This window comes from Cynocephalus volans, chromosome 6 (assembly GCF_027409185.1).
Source record: "Cynocephalus volans isolate mCynVol1 chromosome 6, mCynVol1.pri, whole genome shotgun sequence".
Taxonomy (NCBI): domain Eukaryota; kingdom Metazoa; phylum Chordata; class Mammalia; order Dermoptera; family Cynocephalidae; genus Cynocephalus; species Cynocephalus volans.
In genome coordinates this window covers 78,333,404-78,344,648 of record NC_084465.1, presented here as the reverse complement: position 1 = coordinate 78,344,648, position 11,245 = coordinate 78,333,404, and the positions used below count along the sequence as shown (strand labels likewise).

The 11,245-nt window shown below is 36.3% G+C and overlaps 1 protein-coding gene across 6 annotated transcripts in view; it reads left to right on the top strand.

Moving 5' to 3' along the window:
• The first annotated feature begins 396 nt into the window (after positions 1–396).
• Positions 397–11,245, top strand: part of DGKB (diacylglycerol kinase beta) — a 633,703-nt gene continuing 622,854 nt past the window's right edge. For all 6 annotated transcript variants that reach the window (XM_063099140.1, XM_063099138.1, XM_063099137.1 and 3 more), the window contains exon 1: positions 397–466. In XM_063099140.1, the coding sequence (XP_062955210.1) occupies positions 397–466 (70 nt within the window). The remainder of the gene's footprint in view (positions 467–11,245) is intronic.

Here is an 11,245-nt window from a genome sequence, read left to right as displayed (position 1 = left end):
TAATTATATTTATTTCTATGATTTGGTATTGGGAAACATATATAAAAATGCCATTGAAGAATGACTGAGCAACTAAAAGCTGAATATTACACAAAACAAAATAATTTTAAAATACATTATTTAGGAATTGAAAATACTTAACATTTTATAACTTATTGATTTTTTTCCTTTGTGCAATAATACTGATCTTTATGTCTTTCTTATTGCAGTTCTGTAACCTATTATTGAAACTACAAACATCCACAGCAGTTTCATGTGGACAGATGACATATTTTGAAAGCCTGAGATATTTTACCATGAAACATGCCACGTGGAATCTTTGAAGCATAGAAATCTGCCTAACACCTGAATAAAGAATCCCTCACCTGCTATGTAAGAAAGCTCCTCACCACCACCATGACAAACCAGGAAAAATGGGCCCACCTCAGCCCCTCAGAATTTTCCCAACTTCAGAAATATGCTGAGTGTAAGTATTCATATTGATAATCTGATTTTATTTGGCATTTGTGCTAAACAAGTTATCATTTATTAATAAGAACAGATCACAGATTTTGTTCACGGTAAGGATAGATGCAGGTTTGTCTTTTGTGTTCACAAGTAGGTTGACTTGAGACTACCTTTTTGGTGTGAGAAAGAAAAAAAAGGTAAATTAAATCAAACATCAAATCTAGAAGAAAAGGAACTAGGATGTTAGATGTGAAACTAAGCTTGGGAAAGCACTCCAGTTGCGACAGCAGTAAAGTATAAGACAGGCTGGCAGAGTGGAGACTGGTGGTAGTGTAACAGGGAAGCAGAAGGACACACAGAAACATAAACTCAGTAATAAGGAAGGAAAAGGAGGGGAAAGAAGAAATGTTACATTTGAGTCAATACAGTCTGACGCATAGATATCAGGAAGAAGGGAAAATGTGAGTGGTGGTGTTTTGTTTTTCTGCCTGTTGACCTATCTTTTCAAAAAGGACTGTGAGTAGAAAGTCAAAGATGCATTGTGGAATTAGAATGAGAAGCTGTAAAAGAGGTGTCAGACCTTCAGCCAACTTGTATAGTGTGTGTATTGATACAAATGACAGCCCACAATAATTTACTTCATAGCAGGCTATTTTAAAATATTGTTTCTTTGCATAAGTACAGTAAGATTTTATTTACAAGTAATTTGTTTTTACCAGAGATTTTCAGGAATATGTCTATTTCACAAAGTGAGTTTTGACCATAAATATGAACAGCACTGGGGTTGAGGTATTAAAAAGAGGAAAAGCAGCAACTAACAGGAGGCAACAAAAGGCTGGAAGATGAGGAGCAGAGAAAAAGAAAAGCATAGAAAAGTGATAAGAATGGTCAGAGAGGAAGGGATAACATGGGTAATGGAGAATCAAGTGCCAGAAGTGGAAAGGAGAAAAAGAACCAACAGCCCATGATAGGGAAAGCCGCTGGTGATACTCACACAGCGATGTATGGCATGTGGCCTCAGGAATGAATTGAATAGCACTATGCAGGAGAAGCAGGGCGAAGGGTTAAACACAGGAGGAGGATTTGTAACATGAAGAAGTGGATGTGATGGTCATACTGAATAGTAGCATTGACATTTATAGGGTACGTAAATGGAGCAATATTAGGAACGTGAATAAACACTTCATGTATATTATATGAAAAGGACAGTTTCAAAGTTATTCCAGAGACTTCCTGATCCAAGAGGGTGGTGGTACTCTGAGATGCTGCTGGGTATTTGCAAGAAAGTTCCAAATCAATAATTACATGTGCATTTTCTTAGTCAATAATAAACATACAACTATTTTCATGTTGGGGGGGGGTCAGACATTTTTGACATCAAAGTACAGTCCTCATAACTTTGAAACAGTGTAGGGCCACTGAATGCACAATTCAGCATATAAAGAAAATTTAGCCCAGAATGGTTGTATTCCTGTTTCTCACCTTCATTCGTGTTTTTGATACTTTCTAAATTGATTAAAAAATGATCCACCTATGCTTTCAAATTTCCATATGCTCTTTGTTATTGTGGTATATCTGATCATTTAGTAAATAATTCTGAGCATCTTCTTTAGGGAGGGCATTCTGCTCTGTTCTACAGGATATACAAATATAAACAGATATGGTCCCTCCCTTCAATTAATTTACAGTTTAATGAAGGCTAAAAACTAATGGATAAATAATTGTATATCTAGGCAGAACAATATAAGTGCCACAGCAAAGTTTAAGATTCTGTAGCGCTTTAGTATTCAGTTGGAGATGGGGAAAAAGAGGGAAGTTTTCAGGGAAGAAGTGGGATTTGAAATGAATCCTGAAAAATAAGTTTAAGTTTAAATGACAATGAAAATAATATGGGTAAAAAGCAGAATTCCGCATGTTTGAGGAAGGTGAGCCACATTTAGTCACATCACAAATTCAGGGAGTAAGTGGGGTTAAGGCTGTTAAAATAAGATAGAATCAAAATATGCAGTGCTAAACTTGTCGGAGAGTGAAGAGTCATTGTAGAGTTATAAATGGCAGAGGGACGTGAACAATGCTATGCTTCAAGAAGTTTAATTTGACTACTGAGAAAATGATACAAGGTAATGGAAAGAGACTACAGTCAAGCCAGTAAGCAGGCTATTGGGATAGACTACGTACTGTGGATCATGAAAGAGGACTGGAAAAGTGGGGATTCAGATATTGTAACACTAATACTAACAGTGGAGAGCTTTGGAAATAATAAAATATGAGATGTGAATTGACAGAGAGAGTGATCTCAAAGTTAGCTTCAGATCTGACTTAGAGGATGAAGGGTTATGCCTACATAATCCTTCAGGTAAAGAAAACACTTAGTTTGGTTTAAGTTATGTTGAATTTGCTTGATTATTAAAATATGTTTTCAAGTGTTTGGGTATTTACAGGAAAAATGCCTATGGAAGCATTAATATTAAATAGGTAAATTATTACTATGGTAGCTAAAATATCATTTATAATCACTCTTACTTAAATATAGAAACTTCATTTGAATTGGTAAGCAAGAAGACATTTCAACTAAAGTATGAATTATATTACAGGGTGCTACTTATATTTTACTGGCTAAGGAATATGGAGACATTTAATTATACCATAAGAATGCTTGATTTAGTAATCAATTTGAGGAAGTGCCTTAAACAAGTGGTAATAAAAATTATAATAAAGGTAAAAATTGTAATATATTGAGGTAAATACCAATGAGTGTTTAGTAAATTGGTATACAAAGTGATACAGTGAGTGTTAGAACATTATTAAAATAGATTTTATGAGAAGACAAATTAGCAGATTAACTGTGATTTTAAAAATAGTGCTGATTCAATCATTTATTACACCTGCTACTCTTTTTGAAATAACCAAGCCAACAAGAAAAGTGCTAGATTTACTCCTCCAAGAAGTTTCCCGTATAATTAGGAAACAAGGAATATCACCATTGCAATGTATCCTTATGTAATAAATTGCCATTGTCAAAATATAACTGGAAACAAAGTTATCATCCTAAAGATTATAATAGTAGTACATTTTCCATGTTGTTCAGGACCTGTGATAAGTTTATGAGAGGCTTTTAAGGATTACTTTTTTCATGCTGCAATGCAATATTGGCAAAGTGACATTTCTTCGTGTGATTCTATTCAAAATGTATATTGAATTCACTTGCTTGGTTTTAATTGCTTTGCATCTTTCAATAAGAAATTGTTTATATACATTAAATGAGTAAATTAAAAAATCAAGTTATTGGTTTAAAGTTAAATTTGCAGCATGTTAAGATTACATGTGGTATATGCTTTTTTGGAATAGGGTGGGGTTGTGAAACCCTTGGGCAAAATGAATGAACTCATGGAACCCCTACCTCAGTAAAATCAAATCATTCAGTGTTGGACCTGGAGAATACTATAAAGATCATTTCCTCAAGTTACTTATCTAATTTTGGATTCTCTCTACAGCACCACAAGTTACCCTGTAACTATAATTGTTCTCCTGACTTCTAAGCTGTTCTCAAAATTAATTGGGGATAAATAGGGTGATGTTGGCACAGCATTCCCAGGTAGGCAGCTAGCAAATCAGAGAGCTTGTGTTCAAATACTGGCTCCTCCAGACTTTCAGATGTCTGACTTCGGGAAAATTGCTTAACATCTCTGTGTCTCATTGTTTTACCTGTAAAATGGGGCAAATAATAGACATATCCAGCATTGCAAGTATTAAATTGAATGAATGAATGTATGTGAAATAATGAGAACAGTGTCTGGCCAATTGTTAGTGCCATAACTATTTATAATTATTATCTTAATGGAGAAGGAGAGAGTATGTTCTGTTGGCTGTTGGAACATATTGCTGATGATCAGCAGAAAAGTGCCACATTTGGGAGCATGAAAAGTTGGTGTATTGCTTTCTGCTACAAGACTGATTCTTCTCCCAAGGTAGAAGCTTCCGGTACTATTGGCAGCCTTGATTCTGTGTTGTTCCCACAAATGCTGAAGGCAGCTAATGTGAACCTGCTGTGGCTGCCTACAACATGCTGTGACCATGTTTCTGTTTAGGGTTTCAGGCTGAGTTCCTCCATGGGATACATTTCCATTGATATGTGGGAGGAGAGTGTAATATTCTCCTCCACTCTTCAGATAAAGTCATCCAAACTGTTGTGATAAGATAAAAAGCTGTCACTCCTGCAGTGTCTTGAATTGAGCTTATCACATTATTGGTCTGTCAGTGTGTCCATGGCACATCAAAGGGTTAAGAACCTTCAAATCTTTTCACGGATAACAATATTTTCTATATAAAATCAACGTGATATTTTCAAATGATTCATTGTCTGCCCACATATTGCCACTTAGAATTAGCTTTTTATTTGCTATATATAAAGTGTGTTTTATAGCATGCAAATTATTTTTGAAAAATGCTGTGTTATTATGGTGGGAACATTTCCAAACTTTCATAAATTTTATACTGTTTATAGCAGCTGGCATTATGGATAGTTTCAAAATTATGGTGAATTTGTTATTCTCAATAAGGACCATTGTGCCTAATGTTTGGATCTAGTGTCCATTGTCTCCAATTGGAGGCAGGCATGTGGCATGGCTTAGTGAAAAGAGCATTGGCTCTGCAGGCAAACTAATATTTGATGGTGTTGAGTCCCAGTCCTGTCTCCTGTCTCCTATTTATTAGTAATGTGACCTTGGGAATTTTACATAAATGACCTGAGCCTCAGCTTTTTCACCTGAAAAAGTAGAATCCCGTTTCAAAATATTATAGGATTTAATGAGACAATAATCATCATGATAACAAATAATGGAATTTTAATACCCTACTTTAAACTATATACACATATTAACTCATTTAATCCTCACAATAAACCTTGGAGGGAGGCCAATTATCTGTTTCTGGCAGATTAGCTGGCATAGAGCCTTGATGCAGTAAATGATAACCAAGTTCAAATAGTAGAATTTGTTTATGCTGCTTCTGAAGATCAATATGTTAATAAATAGGTTATTAATCATCCTTCCAAAATAGGATAAGCAAGAATCCAGGATTCAGATTCTATATCTCCATCAGCCACTGCCATCTCCAAAAGGGTTTTTGCAAACAAGACAATGAAAAGAAGGACAACTGCTGACTGTGGCTTCAGCCCCAACATTTCTTTCTGATCTCTCACCTTAGTGTACTGGGCTGGGCTGTATGTGAACCGCGGTGTCACTCTGCCTAAAGTAGGGGCAGGTTTTAGCATTCTACCCCCACTCATTCCTCCTTCATCTGGAACCTCTTTCACTCTTTACTAAAAACATGGGAGGGCAAAGAGGGAGGAGAAGAAAATCACTAAGCAGTCGCAATAAAAATGTGGATAAGTTATTTTCCATTTTAAGAATTAGAAACTGTACTTCTATCTATAGTTTCCTAAGAAACTATACTTCTATCGTGATGATCTAATTATGTCTTGGAGATTTGTTTTGTGCTTGACCCTTCCAAGGAGGGGTAAGGAAAGGGTAGGGAGAGGGACTTGACCTCCCATGTGTGAATTCAATTCACTTTTAAGCAAATTTAGATCACATGTTAGCCCTCTTTCCAATTTGTCATGCTAAGAGTAGCTTTTACTTCTGTCCTATGCCCTGTGTTAGATTGGCTCTATTTTGGGAGGCCAAGCCACTTATTGATAATTACTCTTTTTGTACAAGAAAAAAGGGTAAATGGCACAGGGCCATTCAGCATAGTGTCTGGAAACACGTCATTTGGTGTCAGGTAAAACTGGTTTTGAATTCTAGAGCTGTGATGTGTACTTCAGTTTCCTCATAGGATTCATTGACAGTTAAATGTAAGAACACTGTACAGTGCTCAAGATTCTGTGTTACTGTTTGATTAAGATAATAATAGTGGTGGCTGAGGTAGTTTATTATCAAATGAAGACTTTTCTCTTTGATACAGGTCTTCTCAATTGTATGACTTATCCGAAAGGCTTGACTTACCTGAAATGTCTTGACTGCCCTGACACTTAGTCTAAAATTTGAACCTGCAACTCCAGTTTAGATAATGTGTGTCTCTCATTTCTGACCTTGTTTTTCTGATTTATATCGATTAACTCAGCAGTTCCTGGATCTGACCCAGATTGTATTTCTGGAACGTATGCTGGTTGCATAATCTCTTTCTGAATCATCTCTGGCGCTGGTTCCAATTTGTTATACTGCTTCTGACTGAATTTCCTGTTGGTGGCTTCTCTGTGTCCATATATCTTAAATCTTCCATTTCTAAATCATGCAGTAGCAAAATAAAGTGATAACTATGAATGTCTAAATTCCCATTATTATTGCACTCTGAAGACATGTAACTTTCAATGAAGTTTTTTTTTTTTTTTTTACTGAAGCATAATTTATTTTACATATGTGTGGGATACAGAGTTGCCTATCAATATTTGTGTACAATATGTGAGGCTCAAATAAGGATGATTAGCATATTCATCATTACAAAACAGTCATTCTTTATGTCCATTAACCAATTTCTCGCTAACCTTCCTCTCCCTTCCCCTTCCCCACCTCTAGTAACATAGTTCTTTTCTCTCCTTCAGAAAGTTCAATGTATTATCATAATCTTTCTTTCTTTCCTTCTTATTTGTTTACTTATTTCTTAGCCCCCACTTTCTAGTGAGGACATACAGTGTTTCTCTTTCTATGCCTGGTTTATTTCAATTAACATAATTTTCTCTAAACTAATTCATATTGTTGCAAATGGCAGAATTTCATTCTTTTTTATGGCTGAGAAGTATTCCATTATGTATATATACCACATCTCTTTATCCAGTTCTCTGTTAATGGACATTTATGTTGTATCCATATCTTGGCTATTGTAAATGGAGCTGAAATAAACATGGGAGTGCAGGTATCCTTCTGACATGATAGTTTCCATATCTTTGGGTATATACCCAGCAGTGGAATTGCTGGATTGTATTGTAGTTCTACCTGTAGTTTGAGGAAAATCCATACTGTTTTCTATAATGGCTGCACTAATTTACATTCTCACCATCAGTGTAAAAGGGTTCCCCTTTCTCTGCATCCTTGACAGCATTTATCATTCTGTCTCTTTTTGATAACTGTTAGTCAATTTGGGGTGAGATGATATATCAATGCAGTTTTGATTTGCATTCCCCTGATGCTGCTTAGTAATGTTGAGTATTTTTTCATGTATATGTTGGACATTTGCATGTCTTCCTTTGAGAAATGTCAATTCAGTTCCTGTACCCATTTTATAATCAGATTAGCTGGTTTTTTTTACTGTTAAGTTGTTTTAAGTTATTTTCATATTCTGTGTATTAATTCCTCATCAGATGTATAGTTTGCAAATATTTTCTCTCATACCATAGGTTGTCTTTTTGCTCTGTTGATTGTTTCCTTTTCTGTATAGAAGCTTTCTAGTTTGATATTATCCCATTTGTTTATTTTTGTTGTTGTTGTTGACTGTGCTTTTGAGGTCTTATTGATAAAATGTTTGGCCAGAACTACATCCTGAGGTGTTTCTCCTATTTTTCCTTCTAAGATTTTTATAGTTTCAGGCTTTATATTTAAGTCTTTAATCCATTTTTAGTTGATTTTTGTATGTGGTGAGAGGTACAGGCCTAATTTCATTCATCTACATATGGATAACCATTTTTCCCAGCACCATTCACTGACGAGGCTGTCCTTTCCCCAATGTATGATCTTGATGCCTTTGTTGAAGATCAGTTGGCTTATGTGGATTGATTTCTGGGTTCTTTATTCTGTTGCATTGGTCCACATGTCAGTTTTTATGCCAGCACCATGCTGTTTTGGTTACAATATCTTATTTGTATAATTTGAAGTCACATAGTGTAATGCCTCCAGCTTCACTGTTTTTGCTCAGGATTGTTTTGGCTATTCAGGGTCTTTTGTTGTTCTGTATGAATGTCTGGATTTTTTTTTTCTATTTCTGTGAAGAATGTCATTAGCATTTTGATAAGGATTGCATTAAATCTGTAGATTTCTTTGGGTAGTACAGACATTTTCACATTAATTCTTCTAATCCACGAACATGGGATGTCTTTCCATCTTTCTGTATCCTCTTTAATTTCTTTCAGCAGTGATTTGTAGTTCTTCTTGTAGAGATCTTTCACCTCTTTTGTTAAATTTATTCATAAGTATTTTATTTTTTTGCTATCTGTTGTAAATGGGCTTGCTTTCTGGATTTATTTTTCTGCTAGTTTGTTGCCATAGTATAATTATGCTACTGAGTTTTGTATATTGATTTTGTATAATGAAAATTTTCTGAATTCATTTACTAGTTCTAAGAGTTTTTTGGTAGAGTTTTTAGGTTTTTCTGTATATAGGATCATGTCATCTGTAAACAAGGACAATTTGACTACATCTTTTCCAATTTGGATGCCCTTTATTTCTTTCTCTTGCCTGATTGCTCTGGCTAGTACTGACAATACTATGTTAAATAGGAGTGGTGAGAGTGGGCATCCTTTTCTTGTTCCCATTCTTAAAAGAAAAGCTTTCTGCTTTTCACCATTCAGAATGATATTGGTGATGGTTTTGTCATACATGGCTTTTATTGTGCTGAGATACTTTCTTTCTATACCTAATTCATTGCGAGTTTTCATCATGAAGAAATGTTGAACTTTGTGTGCTTTTTCTGTACCTATTGAGATAATAACATGATTTTTGTTTTTTATTTTGTTGATGTGGTATATTACATTTATTGATTTGTGTATGATGAAACTTCCTCGCATCCCTGGGATGAATCTCTTTGTTTTTGACTTCAGTGTGTCTCAGAGAGGACTTTTTTAGATTGAATCTGTTTGGGGATTCTTTAGGCTATTGGATCTGAAAGGCTTCTGATACCTGGGAACTTTTCTGCTATGATTTCATTGAATAGATTTTCAATGCCTTTTCCTTTTGTTTTTCTCCCCTTCTGGAACACACATGATTTGGATGTTTGTATGCTTAAGGTTGTCTGATACCGCTCATAGATTTTCTTCAGTTTTTAAAATTCTTTTCTCTTTCTGTGTCCAGACACCTGAGATATTTTTAAAAAGAGTGTCTTCAAGATCTGCAGTTCTTTTTCTGTTTGCTTTAGCCTGATGCTTAAGCTCTCGGTTATATTTTTCATTTCATTCAATGAATCCTTCAGTTCTAGGAGTTCTGCTACATTCTTTTTTAAGGTATCTATCTCTTCATAAATTTCCTCCTTCATACTCTGTATAGTTTTTTCTCATTTCTTTGTGTCTTTTATCTGAGTCTTCCTGTATCTCATTGAGTTTCCTTAAGAGTGTTGCTTGGAATCCTTTCAAAGGTTTCCTGTTGTTTGGGATCTGGTTATTTTGTTGAGAATTATTGTATTCTTCTGGTGTTGTCATATTTTCTTTTTTACTTTTTTTTTTTTTTGTATTTCTAGTACCTCTACATTGATGTTTGGTCATTTGGTGGAACAATTGCTTTTTCTGTTATTCTGTGATGGCTTTTGAGGATGGAGACCCCCTCCTGTACATGTGTTTTATATTGACCATTGTGTAGGGTGTTTTAGTTTTGGCTCCAAATAGATGCAGGAGTATAATCTCTGTGTGGTTAGTTTGACCATATTCAATGTCAGAGTTGTCTATGAGTGCTTCCATGGACTAGTCATAGGGGCACTCAATAGTTTTTTACCAAAGTTTATTGGGTAGTTGAAGATTTAGGTGAGATCTTGAGTCCTTGGGAAAAGTGCATGGGTGCCCTGTCATTGGATGATGTGTTTAACCCTGGGTGGTGTCCTGGCACCCTCGCTAGTGTCTCATGACCCTGGTAGGTACACTGGAATGTACTGTACCTCTTCATCTTGAATAGATGACCCCCAGTTGGTGTTTCTATTTCTCTTTTCTGCAGGCAGAGGCTTCTCTTAAGTCCTTGTTTTCCCCCCTTTCCTTTTCCTCCTGCATGGTAAAATGCAGGAATGCATGGATCTGGGTGAAGTGGAGCTGGGCAGTGGGGAGGAGTGGGATAGATTGATATGCAGGGAGAAGGACAGTCATGGTGGCAGTTCTTTGGGGCTTGGCAGTGGTGATGGCGGTGGTCAAGAAGTCATGCTTTCCTCTGTGGTTCAGGATCTGGATCGCAAAGGGTGGAGTTGCTAAGCTGCTTCTCAGAAAGTGGGCAAGGCCCCTAGCAGCAACTGTAGTGAGGGGACTGCTACTCTGGCCTGCAGTGAAGTGGCACATCTAGTTGCTTCTGGGCAGAGGGCAGGGCCACCAGGTAGGCCTGCAGTGAATGGGCTTGTTTAACTGCTTCTGTGTGATGGGCAGGACGGCTAAGCAGGCCTGCAGTGAGGTAACCTGTCCAACTTCTTCTGGGTGGTAGGTGGGGCCACTAGGCAGGCCCACAATTAAGGAACCTGTCCAGCTGCTTCTGGACCATAGACAGTGCTGCTAGGCAGTCCTGCAGTTAAAGGGCTAGTGTGGCCACTTCTGGGACTGTTGGCAAGGTTGCAGTCAGTGAGTTTTAAACATCTGTTTCTTCAAACTTTTCAGACTAGCCAAAAAAAAAAATGTTTTATTTAGACTATTGGTCAAATAAACTTGAATCTTGAAGTTACAACTTCTATGCAGTATTGGTCAAGGTGAGCCATATTTTGCTATGACTGAAAACTTCACAAAATCTCAGTGACTTAACAAAACAGGTGTTTATTTCTTGCTCATATTACATTTTTGATCGGAGTTAGTAAATGGTTTAATCTCACATTGTCTTCAATCAAGTCCCAGTCAGATAGAGCAGCCATC